This window comes from Nematostella vectensis, chromosome 4, assembly GCF_932526225.1.
Source record: "Nematostella vectensis chromosome 4, jaNemVect1.1, whole genome shotgun sequence".
NCBI classification, from domain to species: domain Eukaryota; kingdom Metazoa; phylum Cnidaria; class Anthozoa; order Actiniaria; family Edwardsiidae; genus Nematostella; species Nematostella vectensis.
The window spans coordinates 4,733,659-4,756,036 of record NC_064037.1 but is presented as its reverse complement, the minus strand read 5'-3'; the positions used below and the strand labels follow the sequence as shown (position 1 = coordinate 4,756,036).

Genomic DNA, 22,378 nt, shown 5'->3' with positions numbered 1-22,378 from the left:
ATGATCTGCAAGTGTCGTTGAGTCAAAAGTGCACTTAATGTTGCTGTTGTGTCAATCAGCCGTCAAGATTTGAGGTAAGAGAAAAAGATAGTTCTTAAGTATCTTAGGATATACAATGAATTTACTAATGTATTATGAATATAACACTTAATTTGAATATTACAATAAATACATTTCCCCGCATCTTTTGGGAGTAGGGGGGATGGATTTACACATACACGGACTCACAACGGATCCTTTTTTTGCGGTTGTTTCTAATTACACACTGCATTCACCCTTTCTTTATCTTATAGTTCAAATTTCCTGCCACAAGAAAATGAAGAACTATAAACAGCTAATTTCACAAGCAGCAAAGGAATGCATGCACTTTTAAAGTTCCCCCAAAAAAGAGAGCAACATCTTTTTAAGCGACCAGTGTCAAGGCCACCACACAACACCCCATAGATGTTGAAAAATAGCTTCTGTGTGCATTTACCTCTTATGATGAAGCCCTTTCCCTTGTTCATCTTAAAAACTTCTGTAACAGACGGACTAATGCTTGCAAGATCTTTGTTGAAAGTCTTAACAACATTTTCAACAATCTTGTGAGACGTCCGTCTGTTATTACCCATAAATACAGTCCAAGATCTGGCCCACAGGCTTGAGACCCGTCGACTTAAGCACTTCGTCACTGTGGAGTTAGAACAATGACACATGCGTATTTTCCCATTATTTATTGCTGGCTGTTTAATTGTTGCTGACAGACCCGTAATAAAGTGTACACTGCAATGGGCCTTAATAAAAGAATTATTATTATTTTCTTGTCTGTTCAGGAAGAAAACGGCCCGGGCACTAAACTTGGAAATTAAGAGGATATTTAATATAAGGTAAAATATACACTATTTTATAAACAAAAGACGTCGGCGCAAATTGCGATTACCAAATGGCCGTTTTACGACTAAAAGGAATTATGGATCTCGATATATATTCATCAAATGCAGAGAAATATGTGTAGGATTGTCAACGATTAAACCCGTGGAGGATAATCAATTTATGATTCCGGCTTTTTCTGAAGTTTATCTATGACCTTATAAATAATCAGTACTCAAACATAGATGTATGGTACCCATAGCACCTTTCGTTTAGAAGTAGCATTTGAAGTTATTCTCGTCAACTTGCAATAGTAGAAAGATAATTATTCGCTGTTGACTCCCGAGGACTTTGTGGAACATGCAGACAGAGCAAAAAAATGGCATGAAATTTTCCAATTATTAATATATAAGATCAAGATTCCGCATACAAGGAGTTCCTCTGACCAAAAGCTTAATTCCAAATTTTAAAGAAACTTAGTAGATATGAAATTTAGATATAAGCAAGCAAAGTTGACTTAATTTCTGATCAGAGCCCGACTTCTCCCTACAAACGAGGAGAATTTATACTTTGAACATTTGAAAATTGCGCTTCAAGCCTCATATCTCGAAGACGAATCCATTAGAGAAAAACACGTTTTGATATGTTGGTTAACATGACATAAGGAACCTCTAAATTCAAGCTTACCGAAGTAAACCAGACCTTATTTTGGGAAAACTTGCCATTTTTTTTTTTTTTTTTTTTTGCTTTGTCAAACATGCATTTTTTTTGCTTTGTCAAACATGCAACATAACTGCTATTACGTCCTAGCCTTGTCCCCAGGCTACTCCCTTGCCTTCAGCTCCATGATGCTTTGCACGCAGACTCACACTTTCCAATATGGCGGACGCTTCAAGCTGACTTCTCGGGGGCGAGAGTAGTCCAGACCTGGGACTCTCTTTGCGCTCGACATTCTGGCTCGCGTGAAAGAGGGTACAGTTTTTATTGCATGCGCATGCGCGAAAATACACCGCATATATGCGGTGTGGCCTGGTTGCGTAGTTCAAGATGGTTGCGAAAGGGACGAGCGAGGGTTTATTTCAGAAATAATACGCTGATTTTGGTCGTGGGTAAATACTTGATTGTCAATCCTTTCTGAGAACAGGACAGATAATAATTAGAGTCTGGAAAATATATAAAACAAACAGCTTTTCCGTTTTCGTTATTTTTACGCGCGCGCTTTAGGCAATAGCGTCATTTCAAACGGGCGTGCGCTTTTTTGGAATTTGATTTACAATCACATTTTTCGCGTTTTTATAGAAAAAAACAAATCCCAAGCAGTTTGCTGATATTCCTTCACATGTACAAAACATTCTGTTCAACTTAGCGATGATCGATTTTCGGAGCTCTGCACTCGACAAGGTCTAGCTTGAATCGACCCTCCTTAGGCACGTCCGTTATTGCGCGCGCGCTATCGTATTTTTCAACTTTTGCCGTGAAGATCGCTGATTGGTACATGTTCGCGCATGCGCATGCAATAAATACTGGACCCTCTTTCACGCGAGTCAGAATGTCGAGCGCAAAGAATGTCCCAGGTATGGACTAGAGCGAGAGCAGAAAGGGCCAGTGACGTCATAGCCATGTAGAGCAGCGTGATAGGCCCGCCGAGAAACAAAGGGACGAGGCTAATTACGTCCCTCTTTTATTTGGCTAATCGTACCCGTGGTTGACAGAACTATTAGCATATCAAGAAAATTGATTCAAAAAATGTCGTTTTTGCCAAACGCGATCACTTCCATATAAGAAAACTAATATATTCCCTATTTGGAAAATCTGCATGATTCTTGTAATTTTTAAGGTGAGAGCGTACCCTAGGGATTTCGTAAACTTTATGACTTGTAACCAGAAGAGAAAAACATTTACTGTGACCATCTTTAGTTAGTTGAAAAGAGACTACGTTTCCGCGGTAGCAGACCCGCAAAACGACTACGTTTTCTTTGTATTAACTCTCCAACCACCAATTGTGCGATATTTTTCATATTTTTCTAGCATGAAATGACCATAAAAGGGCCGTCGTTGGCCGTAGAAACTCTTTTTGTTTTAGTTTTAAAAAAAATCTGATAACGAAGGTCCCAAACGTCTAGAACCATCGGCTTTAATATATTAAGATTATTCAGGTAAAAATATTTAATGAGTTTAAATTGCCAAACCGAAAGCGGGAAACGCAGGGCAAATGGACATATATAAAGCCAAATCCTGCGCCAGCAGAACCGTTAATGACTGTCTATAATGCACTTTTTTCCCTTTTTCTTTCTGATCTTTGTTTTGTGGGTGCGTCTATTATTGACAAATTCTAGTAATTGCACCACTAAGGGATAAGGGTTTATTCGTTATAGGCAGGATAATTGTCACTAATTTACAGGTGCTGGCAAAGACATCGCTCGCTTTCTCCGTCACATATTTTCTGAATATCAATTATATAACTAAAAAGACTACAGAAAAACCGAAGAAAAACGGAATACCAGGCTAGCTAGATGTTATAAGCACGAAAAATATCATATCGTTCGATTGATTTGTCTATTTTTTTCTTTTTACTGAAGTGGGGTCCTCAGTGAAAACAAGGTGACCTTTTAACGCTTTTTGGTTATTTTGATTCCATCTAGTTAACCTCCAATTTTAATTTCTTTCAAAGATTATTAAAACATGCTGTTAGCGGAAGAAAAAAGTGTGATAACAAATTCGGTTTATCCCAAAAATAATGAAAAATAAAAAGAAACAACAAATCAAAAATTAAGGTAACAATCACTACTAAAACAGCTTTTGAAACTCAGGAAATTAGTATGAAAATATATGGTGGCCATTAAGTGTGTTATTTATTGTAAACCCCTCTGGGTTCCAAAACATTAAAAGTGAAGGTGTTTGTGTTGCTTTCAATAAAATGGCCAGCTTGAGCAGAAACGCGTATATTTACCTTATGTAAAAATCATTTTGCATTTTTCTTTGCTACTTTGCGTTTTACAAAAAGCTCTTGAATGTCAAGTGATTAAAATGTATTTTCTTTTTTTCTATGACTTTGTGATTCTCATTAACTTCGCTTCTGCGAGGTCAAAAACTTAATTAGAAATGAACGTTCTGTGAATTTTTCGTTTCAGTGGTTCTGTACTCCGGGACAGCCTGTGTGAATACTCAAGGGCGTCATTCAAACACAGTTTTGCTGTTGCGGTAAGTTTTTTAATTATTATTCGTAATCATTGAATCATTTTCTTCTCATTTTAGGGCGCTTACCGCTATTAATAACGCCTTGTAAATATTTTATGTGCGTTTCTCACGATGATTGTACGAGTTTATTGTCGTCCCCCTGAAATTTCTAGTCTGTAATATAACATATATCTATGTAATGAAGTCTAGCGTAGGTGCTTGCGTCTTCCCTTGCGTCTTCCGTCTTTTGCCTTAAAGATAAGATTTTCTTTGCTAGAAACATTACTCTAAATTTTCTTTGTATAGTTGTTTTCATTGAATAAGTTATTAAAGAGCTTTTTTCGCGCGCCTCCTCCACGGACGTCTCGACAAACGTAACTCCCTTGATCCGTCGGGCGATTCAGATAACGACTTTAAATGCCCTCTGTAAATGTGATGCTCTTTCATTCTTTTCTTGTAGGCATGACGGGTTTTTTTTTGTATGTCGGAATTAACCGTTTAAAAGATGCTTCCTTGTTATTACATACCCGTCAGCTATGAAGGAAATCGTTAAGAGCGTTGTTAGGGCTCAATAATTGCGAAAGAAAGTACCTCTTATCAGCTTTAATGGTACCGATGTTGAGGCCAGGCCCACTTAAAAACTCTTCCCCCGCGCGCGGAAAGACTAGCAAGGAAGAGAATCTCTCCATTTTTCCGCCGTTTTGCATTAATCGCCCCAGTATTTCTTAGTAATCTTTTTTTTTCTTTCCATTTGAAGTTATTAATTTTTGGTTACTCTTTTGCTCTTTTCAACTAGAACCACCTGTGTTGCGCGCTTTCCCCCGGAAGCACTGCCAGCCGAGCTGTAAAATAATCATTTGTTTCGATATCAAAGGCTAAATTAGAAAACGTCATCCACAATAAGACTAGCGGATTATGCTGTCAATAGCAGCCGCAAATTAGGCAAAAACTTTTAATGAAATGCTCGATTTCTATTGGCTGAGCAGCGTTGGCACTTTATGCCGGTACACAATTCAGAGCACACAATTGGAGGAACTCTTGCATGTGGGCTATCATTGACTATAAAACTTATTACATGAGTTGTTATAACAGTTACAAATTCCCTTTTCTTGGTGTAAAACCACGTCTCGCTTAAGGTAAGGTGAATTCTAAATGGAGTTTTTATTGATCACATTTTTTTGGTTATAAGAGTTTTCTAGATCTCTTGTCGCTCAGATGGTGTAACAAATAATTAATGTTTTGGTACATATTATTTGATCGAATGAACAATTTCGCTAACATAACACTTCGGCTTATTTATTTTATTAGATTTTAATTATTTGCGCGTTGAATAAAATATTCCAGCTAAATTAAATATATCATGTTTTCTATGGAATGTATTATTGGAAACTTCTGAAAAATATATTCTTCCTTTTTCAGTTCTTTTGTTGTGCAATATTTCTGTAGATTGGTTATTATATCTATTCTTATAAGAAATTTTATGTTAGGAATTTTCTTTGGTCTAATCGCTCATAAATCAAAACAAATATATAATATTTTGCTTGCATATGTATAATACTGGCATATAGAATGAACTTGTTTATCGTATCAAATTGTCATTTTAACTTCAGAAGAATTTTATTAGGCGATGTTCAAAACTTAATTTAATATACACAAAACACGCCTTGATTTTATTAAGTTAAAAAATGCTGTTGAATGAGAACCCAATTCAATCATCGTTCTGATGAGCATCCCTCATTACTTCCACTGTCATTTACAACAATAAAAGTAAATCATACATGTCAAGACAGAGATGTTATTTTTGTAAAAAAATGACACAAAATTAACGCGAGGAAAAAGTGCATGGACGCGAACGCCAGCTGTACGGAAACGAGATGGCGGGAAACGATGGAGCGCGCGCGGCACGCTAGCGAAAATGGCGGGAAACCCTACGTTTTGCTTAATCATGCCACAAAAAGCTCATTCATAAAATAAGTAATTTATTTTTCGCTGTGTCTACTTGCACGGCTTCCGGTAAAGGAGGAAAAAAAACTAGCTACACGGTTGTCTCCAGTTTTCTCGATTTTTATCCTAAATAACAAGTTTCTGGCTTTGAAACAGTTCCCACGATTATTAAGAACAGCAAAGAGATTTTTTTTAGCTTGAAAAGCAGTGCATTGAGTGACCCGCAAATGCTCGACACAGTATGAACGAAGCGTGGAGTTCGACCCTCGTTTTCGCCATAACAGCTGTGCAAGGAGAAAAAAAAGTAGATGCACTTCCCTTTTTTCTTTTTTCCATTAAGCCAAAATGAAAAGTTCTGACTTTAAGAACCCCCCACCGTTGTTTATAACCCTCAAACGATGGCTTCGAGCTTGAAAAAATTCGCAAAAGGCGACATGCGGATGCTCGGCACATAATGAACGATGCATGAAATGTCGAACTCCACGCTTCGTTCATACTTTGCCGAGCATTTGCGGGCCGCTTGTTGCATAGCTTTTCAGGATAAAAATCGTCGCTTGGCTGTTCTAAATAATCGTGGAAGTGTTTTAAAGCCAGAAACTTGTTATTTAGGCTAAAAATCGAGAAAACTGGAGACAGCCGTGTATCTAGTTTTTTTTCCTCCTTAACCGGAAGCCGTGCAGGTAGACACAGCGTTTATTTTTAGTGTTGGTGTATCGCTCAATGCCAATGACGTTCGTAAAGGGGTATTTTTATCCGTGTTATCAGAGACCTTAACGGGAATCTGTCTTAACGGGATATTTTCCCCTAGCCGTATTTTTTTTGTTTTCACCTTCAGGCGATAAAACAAACATAAGGCTTCTAGAAATTTCCAAGCAGTTTATTTTATATTTGTTAATAAGAAGATAAAACTGCGTTGCTGTTTTCTATTTCGTAATTTAAAGTTTTTTTTATTCTTTTATATGTGTTTATAGTATCATTTATAAAGAAATTATGCTTTTATCATATGTACACTATAGACCTATGGATGGTTTTTGTGATTTTATATATATATTTCGAAGTACTGTTTCGAAGCGAGAAGGGACATTTTTGCTAAAACTTTAATGAAGAGCTGCTACCAGGTTTAACTGTTTTACACTGAGGAATAGAGACGCAATAGGTGTTTTCAAAATTTGAAAATAAATAAAGCCTAACATTTGTATTGATTGGGTTTATAGTTTTCACTCACGTAGTTACTAGAACTCAATAGATGTTTACAGCAGGGCATAATTACGTATCCCAATTACCGTCGTTCCGCGCATGGATTATCAACAAATTCAATGTAACTTTTTAAACTATGACTCACACTGGAAACCGGTGTATTTTATGATTTTATTTCTCTTTACAAATTGTATTTTTCAATTGCCCCAAAACAGATCATAAATGTTTATGCACTCTTGCCCTGTGCTACCCTTGTATAGATGTATGTATAGATTAAAAAACAAAACTATAACATTCGCTCAAATTTAGAAGTCAACGTTTGCAGTGACGAAAAGTAGTTTCTCGAAATAGAATTTGCCGTTGATATTGATTAATTATGAAGTCTAACTGTTGATAGCGCAGATTATTACGGTCTGAATCATTTTAATAAGTAATACAATGTACTCACTAAAGAACAGTGAAAGTAATCAATTACGGGATGCATTACAAACTACACAGTGCCAACCCGTAGTGGGCGGGGACGAAATGATTTTATAAAAGCGGAAGCATAACATGTCACTGTAGAAAACTGAGGACATGTCTAGCTGATGTAAGGTAAGACAATCTTAAAAAGAAAACTCTAACTTAAGAGGACTCTTCAGACGCAAAAATTTTGTTATTGTAGCGAAATAGTGAGGAGGCCTTTGACTCTATCGGCTGATTTGGGAAGGCGAATGTAAAATTTTAGTTTTAGGTATTTAATACAAGATTTCATAATAATTAGGAATTTGTGCTGCCATTTTGATTTTAATTTAAATTGTTATAAAAGAAATAGAAAAGGTACAGTTAAATCTTTCATGCAGAGATAAACAAACACCTAAACTATGTTTGCGATTCTGCGTCAATCAAGCCATATTGGCCAATGAAATTCAACTTTTGAAGACACATAATCAGTGCAAGTCAGCGGTTGTTTGACACTACGTAAACTTGCCAAGTGGTTCACAGAGCTTAGAATTGAAGCACGATGTCTCTTTAAATATATCAAACGAAAAACATTCTTCAGTTATTCCTCAGTCTTCTAATGACGATTTGTTAAAGAATGCCTATCAACCACTCCTTCGTTTTGGTTTACATTTGAAAATAAAACGATCTATTTGCAAGAAAAATAACCATCCACGGGTGCAGTCTATTGCTTTATTGGTGATATTTGATTAAAAATATATCATTTAGCTGCGGGAATCACCTGATGGAAATTGATGCCTTGTATGACTCAGTATTGTGAGGGAGCGTAAAAATGGCAACGTGGTTGGTCTGGCGTGACGTAGCCTCTTTACCAGTGAGAGAGATCCGAGCGAAAAGGCATGGTGCGCGTCTCGAAGAGTTGAGTGTAGTTCGTAGGCCACGTTGGCCGACAAAAACCTCTAATATCTAGTCGAACATGAGAGACGCGTTAAATCTCACACTTCCTAGCGATAATCCCTTCTTTATTTGCTTTCATACTTCCGCGTCTGTTATTTTTCTTCATAACTGTTCCGCATTTCTGATCAGCAATCGTGTTAATCGTCCAAAACACTTCCGTAAGTCGAAGATAATGGGATTGTACTTCATGCGCCTCCTGCTTTAATTACCCACGTGGCTTATCGCCAGTTATATCACCGGCGAGTTGCACCGGCGCCAATTTGAGCATCAGAGCAAGGAATAGTAAATATTGTGGTATCACGATACCAATGCAATGTCGAAAGGGTAAAAGTACATTGTTTTTTATAAGAACCTTTTATATAAGAGCCCTTAGCCTCGGATTTCACTGAATTTCACTCCGGGGAGTTGAGGATCCCCAAGGAATCAGTAACCAATCTGTGGCCTTAAAATCTAATCACCGGGCTTAATTGGGTTGAAGTTAATAAGGCTCGCCAATGTCCCAATTTCTATAGCGATTCTGTCTTATGAGCAAACTATAATTACATGCTGAGGCTCATATAGCAGCAAAATATTGTTTTCTGTTAGTGTGATTTGTTTTAAAATGCAGAATCAAATTGTGTGTGCTAGTCTCTTCTAATACTTCATTGGATGATTTCTATATACACTTAAATTTAATAATGATATAAGTTAGTGTCAACCCCTTGCGGTCACAAGACCGAATTACAGGTTATATGGTCATAACGGTTGAGCTACACTTTAACAACTATTTTTTTGTGCTATATGAGGCAAAACGTTCCAGTCCTTGTGGAAGTTCTTGTTTAAGAACATTCTTTAGAACTAGACGTTCTTGTAAAAGAATTTATTGAGTTCTCGAGGTTATCGCACCGCTGAACAAATGCCGAGTGACCGCAGCCGTGCCTTTAACACTCGGCCAATTTCCAGAAGCCTCGGCGCCACTAACCTCTTGCGCCCAGTGTATCCGTTTTTGATGTGTTACCTTCAACGTGAGTTGCTCTGTAAAGCCCAGTGCAAACAGCACCCAGCTTTGCTGGCGCCGCTATGCTTGGTATAGTACAAGACAAAGGGGATGTTGGCGGACTTCTTACAATACCTCCTGAAGCATCTCGTCAGCATTGGTTGCGCTGTTTGCACGGGGCTTAAATAGCCTTTGTCACCCGCCATTTTGTCATCCTGGTAAAGTACAAACTGTGAAAAAGCATCCATTTCCATCGGCTGATTTGGGAAAGCCAATGCGATATTTTCTATTGGACTTGGTAGATAAAGTATTTGTACTTTAAAAGTAATTTGTTTTTTAGATGGTTATTTCGAGTTACACGTTGTGTGCCTTTCAATATTAAAAACAACAACAAAGGTTGTTGAGCCGTGGCTAACCAGGGCTCTTTAATAAACAGGCTGTCCCTTTAATGATGGACCATTTGAAGTTCGATGGTGGGGGGGGGGGGGGGGGGGCTGCCGTCTGGTGATGCCAATTTTTGTTTGTTTGTTTTTCTAATAATCTGTCCCTTACGAGGTCGCCTTGCGAGCGCAATGACAAAAAAAAAAAAAACAGACAATCACTCCCTTGCATTATTGCTTTTATTCAATATTTGAAGACATATAATGTAAAAAAAATCGAGACCATCAAAACAAAAAACAAAAATTTAAAACTTATTTACAAAATTCAATCGAGACTTTCGCTAACGCTTCCCCAAATCAGCCGATGGAAATGGATGCTTTCTCTCAGTCGGTATTTTGCTAGGATGACAAAATGGCGGCTAATAGAGACTCCAAGTGAGCGCGTGTTTTTGGGGATAACATCCTCATTATTCTTAAATTTAATTTTTTTTACCCAACCTTTTCTAAAATATCCACCATAAACATGTTAGCGAATATTACTGTTTATGCCTAAAATTTTGAAGGTAGAGCCACGCTATCCCCCCCCCCCCCTCCACCTCCAACCCACCACCACAAAGGCACATCGCTACTCCCTTCATTTCTCAAAAGCAAATAAACGTGGTTCCAATAATCAATATCAAATCCTCCCTCCCTTCCGCCATAGAGTGTATGTTTTTACACGTACAACTCCCACAATATATTTTTTTTCTTGTGGGCGAGAAGGAGGTTACCCTGGTTGATGTATTAAGCACACATGTATTAAGCACACATTCTAGCAAACAAGAACAAAGATTTCGCCCGCCCCCAAATTACATTAGAGGCGTCGCCTCTAATGTATGCGTGGGGTGTTGATCATCTAGCGACTCGTTTATTGGAATTAAATTGTTATCTTATCGAAGCCTATGAAATTAAACGACTTGGGCATTCAAAACGAGTTGTAAAAAAGGCTTATAGTGGGTGAGTTTGTTTTCAATTGAACTTGGTCATCGGGAAAAGGAGAAATTCGGTTTATTCTTAGTAGCAAGGAAACCGGAAAATCTTGACGCCGATGGGTTTTCCCGTAATATTTACATTACGTTTTCATAACAGATTGAGTCTCTCGTTGGGATTAAGAACAGGAAATAGAAGCGTTCTATCGCTAGATTTCCAACTACTTAGAAATGTTGATGCTAAAAGCGGTTCCGTTAGTGGTGTAAAGTTTGTTTGTTTCCTTTAAAAAGTCGGTGCTGGCCATGTTTCGAAGAAAAGGCTTGCCTATAATTACAAATACAGCAAGATTCAGGAAGCTCTGTGGATAAACTTTCAAGCTTGCTTAACTTAAAAGGGAGGAAATTTAGAAAGCGGCTTTATATTATTAATAAGTTACTCGTCAGAACTCGCCATTCTCGGATAAATAGCAGTATCTAAAACCGCGAAATTACAACTAAACAATTGTTAACTTACTCTGGCGGTGGTATGATTTAAACCATAGGCATTTTTCTCAGATACGATTTGTTTATCGTTCGGTTTTGACTTGTTATAATCGTTCGTTTTTAAAGCGCCGCTTTTTGTGCGGTTTTCTCGCTATTTTCGGTCGTTTTTCTTGCGGTTTCATCGCGGCGTCAGCTCTTCTGCGTCTGATAAAACATTTCCTACCTGCTGCTACCCGTCGTGAGGGTAGGTATATGGTGCTGGTTCGATGACGTGAATATAAGTGCTACTTAACCAAAATGTGTTTATTAGCAGATAAGGTAATTCTTTTGCTCGTCTTGTCATTAATAGTCCGTAAAGCAGGAATCAATGCTGATGATAAGATCAATTAAGTACAGTACAAAAAGCCGAGCAGTTAGGAAGGCAGACTACCTGGCGAATTGATGCTCCAGGTGGGGGAGGGTGTGGGGGGATTTCGTCTTTTCTTGAAATTCGTTCTTTGTTGGTTTTTTTTTAAAACGGCTGGAAACCCTATGGTTATCGTTGTACCATGCTGTACCATCACGCTTTTCCTGCTTACTTGACATTCTTGACACACCTAGAGAGGAGGGAGGGGGGAAGGTGGTTCTTGACAATAACATTGGGAAGGGGAATCCTGTTGGTTTAAATTTAAAGGATTTTTATGGTTTATATTGCGTAGTTAATTATATTTCGTGCTCATGCTGCTCGATCGGAGACCCAGGGGTCTTTGCGCACGCCGTTCCCCACCGGACCTGAATGCTTAGCGTTCAAAGAGAGAAAGCGCGAGATCCTCGTCCACACTTCAGTTTTTTTTAATGGCGTAAGAAACCGTCAATTTGATATCTAACGGAGAGGGGAATTACATTTTACCCTGCTTTCCTGCCGTATTTTGTTTAACAGCCAGTGTGGTTGTTCGACATTTTTTCTCAGAAACTTTGCCGTCCTTTTACTCTTTCTTTTCATCCATCTCAATTTTATAATAAATACGGCTATAGATACCCGTAAATCTTTGTTTTATTAAGCTTGCGTACTGAAATTTATATAAATTAGACGCTTTTCTAATAGACTTCCAATAGATTTCATAAATGGAAAGTTTTTTTCATTTATTTTCAATGTAATTATTATTTTTTTTGTCTTTATGATTACTAGGCATGGGTTATTTATTGGAAATAATAATGACATTCTAAAGTCACCAGTTTCATACCTATGGGTTATTTGTTGGAAATAATAATGACATTCTAAAGTCACCAGTTTCATACCTATGGGTTATTTATTGGAAATAATAATGACATTCTAAAGTCACCAGTTTTATACCTATGGGTTATTTATTGGAAATAATAATGACATTCTAAAGTCACCAGTTTTATACCTATGGGTTATTTATTGGAAATAATAATGACATTCTAAAGTCACCGGTTTCATACCTATGGGTTATTTATTGGAAGTAATAATGACATTCTAAAGTCACCAGTTTCATACCTATGGGTTATTTATTGGAAGTAATAATGACATTCTAAAGTCACCAGTTTCATACCTATGGGTTATTTATTTGAAGTAATAATGTCATTCTAAAGTCACCAGTTTCATACCTATGGGTTATTTATTTGAAGTAATAATGACATTCTAAAGTCACCAGTTTCATACCTATGGGTTATTTATTGGAAATAATAATGACATTCTAAAGTTACCAGTTTCATACCTATTGCAATACTCGGAAAATGGAAAATGTTGTGCTTTTGCCGCCGAGTTTAAGGCGGTAGACCTTCGAACTTCTACAAACGAGCTCTTTCCGCCATATTTTTTATGATTTCGCCTCGGGACGACCTCGTGCTTGCATAGTGTCATATATCTGATTTCTAACCCGGAAGGAAATATGACTATCTGCGTTCCAGAGAAATGGACAATGTTCCAGTTCACTTGTTTATGAATATCTCTGAAACACGCGGTAAAAATGACCACTTCCTACGCAAATAGCCGCAGACTTGTGACAATCTGCCCAACCCCCTATAACTGACCTCTGATGGATTGATCTAAACGCTAAAGATACGCGTTTCTCGTTATGTTTAGTACGGTAAAGCAAAAGAAACCCCCGAATCCAGCCTAAAATACACAAATATAGCATATTTTTAAGATCTTTGTGTCATTTGCGATGGCCTTGTGTAAGTAAAGAGTGGGTCGATTTAGCCGATTTCTACGATTGCGGGATGACCTAGTCATCGGCATTTAGTATTTAGTTCATTATTAGTTTGCAGATTTATTTGCGTTATATGGGAATATGTTTTTATCAAAGCAATAGCGACAGCAAGAAAGGCTGTTGTTTTGAGTAACTTAATCTGTTTTCTATTTTGGGCTTTAATTAAAGTTGTTTTTGTCGGGTAAATTTTAGCATTCCCACAAAAATTCAACCCCGTGGTGAAAAAAAAAACAAGAATTCTAGGACTAGACACCGATATTGAAATCATTAACGATTTTTTTATTCTTTCTTGTAATCCTCTTTGTTGTTATTCTAGCCCTCTTTAATTCTGAATATTCCTTGATTTTTCAATGGTCCGAAATTTGTGATCATGTTTGTTTTAAGTCTAAACGTACTTTTCGGTCGCTTTTCAAAAAGCGAAAATTGCCACCGAGTAGTTTCGCTTGAGGGGTGGGATAACGCCGCTGTCGATTATGATCGCTCTCCGAATAGCGCGAATTTTTCGGCCTTAGCCTGCTGAGCTTTGCCGTATTTCTTAGCGTTGTTGTGATTAAACGATCCTTTTTGTACATTTCTCCCACATTGCCAGGTCCAGGTGAACTGTCCAACGCTGTTCAACTTAACTCAATCGCATGATTCTCAGCCTTAGTGTGCGCGAGGTTGAACGGAGTGTTTCCAAAAAGGGGATCTTTTAAGATCAGTCTATCTCATCTAGAGTAATGATAGAGCGAGGATTCCTTCTAGACGCGGACCACAGCCTTTTGGCCGCCTTGGATTACAGGCATTCCGTGATCAATACGTTTTACAATGGCTTGTTATCGTAATGCCCTCATAAAAGGCCGAGCGCACGACGCGGTAGTTCATCGAAAGTCGGCGATCATCCAGGGGTGTAAGGGTTGAACACAAGGATAGGGAAGGTTGTTTTGAGCTGCGCTTGCTCCGAAGGAAAGCTAAAACCCTTGTAGCTCTAAATTCACTTTTCTTCCGCGTAAGTAAGTATATTGACTAGTAAGACTATACATTTCCTTTAGTACTCGCTGAGATACTATTTTAGATTTACGCGCGCAGAAGATTATTATATCTATATTGTGATATAAAACAACGATTGTTTAGTGTCTTAAACTAATGTTTTTTTAATGTTAATTCACTCTTGCTCTCATTTTTATCTTTTTCCCTTTTTTTTTGTAAAATGGGATAAACGGGTGTAAACATTTTCACAGATTGCAATAGATATATTTACTTTTGTTGCTATAAATTTACAAAATTACTCTTTCGCTTTAATTCAGTCTAAACCTGGTTCATTGATTGGTTCGTCGATGTTTGAACAGCACAGCTGACTATCTTTCTTGGTGACAAAGCTGCCTGTAGGCTTTTGCGCGCAAACATCAGTCTGATAACAGTACGATTAATGACATGGATGTCCACTATGATGACACCGCGGCGACAACTCAGACATCTTCGCATATACATGAGACATCGTAAAACAATTCTCCTTCCTGAATACACCACTCGTCCTTCTTGGACTAATACATGGGACAATGGCGGACCGAAAGTTGAAGTAGTTTACCTTGGGTTGATAACCCTTAAAAACTTGTTTTGTTATGCGAGGCGGATATGCGACTTTAAAGACTTTTTTTTTAAACTGAAGCCACAGAAACCCTCGTTCTAAGTAATGTTTCCTTGCGCAAACGGTTCTAGATGTATCCGATTAGATTCCATTGCCGATTAGATATGTCAAACTTCTGCCAATCACAACAGCAGAGACACGCGCTGAAATGTATCCGCATTTGTCGCGTGGTCTTGAAGGCCAGTGGGCAAGCGTTGAGCAAGAGGTCTAGCGCGCGGTGGTCAGTGCTCACCGCTTTTATACAACCTCCCCCGCGCTATACCCACATAGGTAATGTGCGGTGAACTCTTAGAGTTCTCTAACAGACACAGACAGTTTCTCTAACAGACACTGACTTTATCTCCTAAAAAAACCCTGTATTAGGATACTCTTGAAAGCGCACAAATCTAGACTTCTTATATTCAATCTCAGAAAATGACACGAGACATGGTGGCTGCGAGAGTTACTTTGTGATTAACTTTTATTTCTGCTCCAGTTTTTTTAGCTGATATCCAAGAAGCATGAGTGGCTCAACAGTATGTCTACTCTTCTTAGTAGCCACTCTGTACACCATAGCATCTTCGCAAGTTCTCCTAAAGGTATGAGGCGTATAATAAAGAGTTAATCAATTGCGCTCCAGTCAAACCAGATTCATTTGGAAAAAGGAATATTTGTCTTCACTATACATTTACATCAGTTAGCATACACCGCTACGCCCGGTTTACTGGCGAAGTACTTTACCGCACTTCCCAACACGGTGTTCAAACAGCTGGGCCAGCAATGTTAAAGAAGGGCAAACACACCGCCATCTTTCACTCCCACTTAATACTGAGTCACACGAAGTATTCTTTTCCATCGGCGAGTAACTGATATAATTTAGATCAAATATTGTCCCGAATGTATCGGACTTCCGACAACAAAGAACTATTTTCTTGCAAAAGTCAAACGTCAAGGAGTGGTTGTGCCCCATAGGGCCTGTGCCCCATAGGGCCTGCTAATAAGACAGTTTTAAACGTCCTTTCTTTGGTTGGTTTCATTCGATGAACCTTACAACTATGGCAAAAATTTATTCTTTATTTGGAATACGTATATTCTAAAGTAAGAAATGGTGAAAGTAATACTTTGTTGTAATATGAAAAGAAAAGATTACGCAAATAGCTTCCTCCGTTTTTCCTTTTTTTACCTTATTTGCTAAAATTGGATTTCCCTTCTTTTGAGAACATAAACGGACATGTTTCTTTGATTTGCGCTTCTTTTTCTTGTTGTTTTGTACTATTTCCCGTTGAGCCATGACATGTGACACACTTCGTTGCCATGGAAGTCAATATGTTTTTGTCACCGGCAAAATAAATAAAGGTATTTAATTAATGTTTTAAAAGAAATACAAAATAAGAAACGTAGGCCCCCCCCCCTCCCATAAGTCGCGCGCCGCCAAACAAAACAAGATGGCGACCGCGACATGACGCAACGCTTTTGTCGTCTTCTGCTTTCTGCTGTTGATAACGTATTTAATCAGGACCTACCCACAAACAAATTGTTAACCCTGGGATATAGTCAATATCGACATGACGGAAAAACATGACATGACGCTTCGAGTAGGCCCATTTCACATCTAATAAGGCGGAAAATTAAGTACTTAGTAATTAATGTGTGCGGTTTTTTTCAATAGCGGCCAGCGGCGTGCTCTCGGATCCTGAAAAACCCTTGCGTGATAGACGAGGAATGTTGCTGCTCAGGAGAAAACAACAGAATGCCCATAATCTGCAATACTGAAAAGCAGTGCGACCATATGACTTTTGCTGACTATCTTATGAGAAAACAAGCGGTGAGTGCACCCGCTCAAAGAATCCCGTACATTCACAACAAGCACTTGAGTGAAGCTTGCCCTTGGGTAATATCTTCGTTAAAGGATAGAAAATAGACCCATTGACGGCTGCTTAATTGTCAGTGTCCAAGAGCCGTTAACCCTGTTGATCTCCTTAGAATTGCACTTAATTTTTAAACACGTATGAAAATGCAAGGCCGTATACTGTATAGGCCGTATACCAATACTATTGAAGGATCCTCATAGGTTTTGTATTTTTTATTTCTCGTTAATGTTACTTTTCATTGATGTGTCGACAAACGGAGTTCGTTATTTTTTAATCTGGATGAGATGGTCCATACAGGGCGTTATTTCCGCAGATTCTGTACCTGTTCTTTCCTGACTTACCACAGAAAAAAACATATCAAGTAATGGTCTTTTAATTGCTTTCAAATATCCATTCAAATGTGTCAAATTTCCATTAAAAGGTAGCTTAGATAGTCTATGACTCTCGTACATTTATTTGATGTTTTTGTCTTTCAGTGTCCGGATGTGTTCAAGCGCCGCTGTAGCTCCAACTCAGAATGCGTTTGCACACAAGCCAAATATATATGCGAAAACGGAGAGTGTGTTCGTGCGAAGAAAACATTCCAATTCCCATTCAGCAAGAGCAGCGACTAGATTCCAACCGCGACGATGATGACTGTTTAATTTATTGCATTTCCTACATTGTAAATACTATATCCCACCGCAAGGAAATAGTCTTATTTATATTCGGCCGCCTATATAGATAAAAGAATATTTTGAGCTCAAATTGAAGTTAATTACATCAAGTTATACTTGTCACCCACTGGTTTTGGGATTTGGTAATTACATTACGTGCTGTTTATAAGAAGGGTTTTGCTCTATGGTGTTGCTTATCTCAACAGGAAATCCATATTTTGAATTATTCTTTAAAAAAATTCTTTTCGTCCTCACCACCTGAGCTTAAAGCCCCATCTACACTAACAATTTTTAGTTGACAACTATATTTTTTGGTCACTGGCAATTTTTCTGTGTTATTATTATTATCATTATGTTCACATACGAAGAAGATTCAGAATTCATCGTTCTTACTGAACGTCTTGTCCGCAGTCCATATTGCGTTGGAAACTTAATCCAAATCGAATTGAACCCCTACCCTGAAACGAGACCCAAAACATGTTGAGCATGAAAAAAACAAAACACAACCACGGGAACTCAAAGCTAGCTCGAGTTAGCGTTGAGTACTAGTTGTCAGTGTTATGTAGTCGAAGTGGTATGTTATTCACGTTCAAAGTTTTTTTTAGCAAATAAAGACTTCAAGAGATGTGGACGTGACCGCGAAACTCAAATCTAGAGATAATCATAACCATGCGGGAGATACGTGCCTAATCTAGGGATAAATACTCGGTTGTAGCAAGCGCCGAGTGTTATAAATAGACCAATTAGCTTGTGATGGGGTACGCGCCACGCGTGGGGGGAAGGCGATCAGTGCCTTGGTGCGCGCTTATACCAAAAACGGCGGATAAGCGGGGAATATATCTTGTGTCACAGATGGCACAAGAAACCAAAAAAATTCCACTGTGAAATATAATATAATGCATACAAACCTAGCAAGTTTACAGCCATGAATGTCTATGGCTGGCTTTATGATCGTAAACGATCCCCCTCCGGTTCCGCCGACCATGGGTTATGCACCATTATGCAAAAAGAGACAAAGCTTCATCCATTCTTATTTGTGTGATATCTCTTTAAGAAACTGACATTGAAAGACAGTGAGAATTATACGACCTTATTGAAGTCTGCTGAAAGCAATGTGTTATCAATATGGGGCTTTCGTACGCTTTAAAAATTATCGTTTATTTTAGAGACGAATCCTGCATACCGAAAAGAATCAGAACACCGAAAAGTCAGACACACTTACACCCCACCCCGCCTTCCCTCACCACACCCAGAATAACTCAGAATGGAATTGGAGGCGGGGCCTAACGATTGCTACAAGGTGTTATTGGATCGTATAGCTTGCGTGAAAACTCTATTCCTTAAAGCACTGCTATCATAAGTGCTTTTACTAAAATAATCATCTCATCACTTAGCAGCTAGTCGCGAGGTTAAAGGTGGACGAGATACAATCAATCAAGAAATTATGCGGGACGTTATTTTTATCCCCCCCAGCAAAATCTAAGAGAAAGTATGGGATAACTTGGCAAGGGAATGAAAGAAATCCAAGCACCCCCTATATCCTCACATCCATAGGAGGGGGTAGTGGGGCTAACATAAACAATGATGTGTATATCAAACATATGCACATATTTGTTTTAAAAGCTGTCATTCGATTTTTTTCCGTGTTTTTTTTTTTTTGCCTTTAAAGGGGATTTGCATACCATATTTGGAAATCGGCTTCAATCATTTTCCTGTGTTTTTGGCCGCTAAATAGTGTCTGAATTGCGTCTTGTTGAGTCTTGTTGTCCCTCGTTTGTCATGGCAGCCATTTGCTTCCGGCCATATATATTTGAAGAGGGCACTCTACATTACTCATAAAAAGACACTTGCCGAGCTAAGGGGGTAAAGAGGCGTACAGGTTTTACCCTGGCTTACCTCTGGAATCTTCCGTCGTCTGGAACTGAACTCAATCAAAATGCTTGCCATTTTTATTAGAATTCCACACAAGTCACCATACAGGAAGGTTGTCAAATTTTGCATTGTTTGAATAAAAAAGACAGGGTTGCTAGGCGACAATCGCCATAGCAGAGATCAAGTGTTCTTCAAGATAACGAGAAAGAGGTGCACTGATAATCACACCGTTGAGTGTTTCCTCAAGTATTGCAATCGTTTGTTTGTTTGATGCTGATGTTCTGGAACGATCTGATGGTTTTTAACAAAAAGAACGGTGTCATTGTGACTTTAAGTAATTGTGCTGAGTAGTGGGTACGCCAAGTTGCCAAGTACCTCGATATAAAAAGCACAACTTTTTTCTTCGGCTTCTGGGAACCACTGCGAATTCTGAGGTAAGGATACTTGTATCTGGAAATATAATCTCTTCCTTGATGCTTTGCTAGCGAGGTTTTTTAGCACTATATCGATTTGGTGTCAACCCGAGCCCTACCAAAATGCCACTGCAAGTAAAGTGTTTTGTTAATAGTGCAAATAAGGGGGAAAAGTCTTTTTTTCTGAACCGTACAAAAAAAATCCTACCGACAACAGAGTAACCTACGTTGACCATGTACACAACCAGCTTGCTCAAATCCCAAACTTATTCTGTTATCGTTTTCTGCAGCATCTGTAAAATGCAGATGCCACATCTGCTTGACTTCATTAGCCATCTTTCTCGCAATATAACACTAATAGTTCCGTTATTAATGTTTGATATTATTGTTTTGTTAATGTTTTATAGATGTCGGTTTGGTTTGTCGAAAAGATAGAGAAACTGCCTAGTCTTATACACGTTGATTCTGGTTACGTTTGCATTAAAGGCGCTCTTGTGCGCGTACGGTATCTCGCTGGGTGATCCTTCCACTGATTGGATCTCATTGCCTTGTCAGATTTCCTATCTTCTCTTCTAGTGATGACAAGTCTAGGAGTCGTGTGTCTTTTTTCATTTGTATGGCTCAAAGCCTGTGAGTGCGCTATTCTAACGCGCGCATACATACCTGAGGTGAGCAGACAGGCAAACTCAATTTATGTGCATCACCATTAGTATCATCACTGGCATCATTATCATCACCGTCATCAGCAATATTTTTGCCATCATAATCATAACCATCAGCATCACCTTCATGAGTATCACCATCATCATCATATTCATCATCATATCGACATCACCATATCAGCATCATCACCGTCATCATCAGCAGCATCATATTTGATCTATATAACCTGATCATCTTTTCATTTATTAGAATAATTATCAAAACTCAAACGACATTTGTCATTATTACTGTATCAACATCATAGTCGCCGCTATTAGTCGTAATCACCATCATGACAAGCATCATCATCACCAACACCATCATCGTCTTCACCAATCATTATATCCTCTTTACTTGATCATTATCAACATCAATAGTCGCAATCATCACATATTTTTAGGATATCTTCATTTCTATATATATCATCATTAAACCAAAATTCTATTTTACTTTGTATGAAAGGACATGATATTATCCTTTGTCTGTTTAGCGCATAAAAGGACACCATACCCTAGCGAATCACCCACAACTGCTCGCTGTCTTTTTGTTTCAGTGCTCAGAAATCCATCGGTCTCCCTGTGGATCTCATCGCGACTGCAAGTGTACCTCAGGGGGGTACCCTGGGCTTTACATCTGCTCCCCACGGGGGAGGTGCAGCAAGATGACGATTTCGTTTCTTACGAGTCTACTTCCGGTAAGACTGTACTAAAATGAGTGAGGGTAGGGACCGCGGAAAAGGGATGATATTACGAATATTTCTATTTCGGGTTGCTTTGAGACCCGGAGATTGAGATTGGAGGTCGAGGGGGGAGGGGAGGGGGTGGTTCCCGGGATTTCAATTTTTTTTTATCACTCATTCAATATGGCCTTATCAGTTGAGGACTAGAATTTGGGTTGAGGATCGTATATTCCTGAAACCTAATCTTCATAGTATTTTCTGATATTTTATTCCTTTGTTTGCAGTGTCCAGGCGTCCACAAAAAAAGGTGTCAAACAGACGACGACTGTCCATGCGAGTCAGCGGCCTTGAAATGCGAAGAAAATGAATGCGTGCGCAAGTACAGATCCCGCCTGCCGTTGCGTCGTTCGCTCCAAATTCAAGGTGTGAAATACCACACGAGTCGCAATCGTCGTCATCACCATCATCGTAGTCGCCAACACCCTACAAGGCACGCTTGAGACTGTGTTACTGGTCGGTTGCTACACTCATCGGCGTCAACGACGACGATTTCAACAAGCCCGAAATAGTCTTTGAGACTTTATCCGTTTTCAATCACACAACGGCATCGTAAGAACAAAACCAGGTTTAACGGTCTTTCGATGACGCGGAAGTCTGGTTTGTGAACCCAATATACTGTGAACTTAGCAGGAAATTATACTAGACAAAAACCAGCTAGCTAATTCGGTAGCAAGATTATGCTAGACACTGATGAGAGCTACTGTTTTACAAGTTTTGCCGCCATTTGTATAAAATAATGCAGCGTACACATTCACATTTCTTACCGCAAAACAAAAATGAAATACAGTCGTACTCTATTCGCTACTCTCTCCGCTCTGGCCACCCCTGGGAACCGAGCAAGTGTTTTAACACTTAAAAGCTTAAAAGTTTTAACACTTTTAAAGCTTAAAAGGTTTGAAGCGTGTTTTGCATCAAAATGAGTAAGAGCTGTCTG

The 22,378-nt window shown here is 38.6% G+C and overlaps 1 protein-coding gene across 1 annotated transcript; it reads left to right on the top strand.

Moving 5' to 3' along the window:
- The first annotated feature begins 180 nt into the window (after nt 1-180).
- On the top strand, nt 181-22,361 carry LOC125561773. Its single transcript, XM_048726130.1, has 8 exons — nt 181-866; nt 3,981-4,050; nt 15,688-15,790; nt 16,861-17,016; nt 17,539-17,674; nt 20,559-20,671; nt 21,259-21,399; nt 21,669-22,361. Exons 3-8 carry the CDS (start codon nt 15,713-15,715, stop codon nt 21,882-21,884), a joined length of 840 nt encoding a protein of 279 aa, XP_048582087.1. The 5' UTR covers nt 181-866; nt 3,981-4,050; nt 15,688-15,712; the 3' UTR covers nt 21,885-22,361.
- The last annotated feature ends 17 nt before the right edge of the window (nt 22,362-22,378 follow it).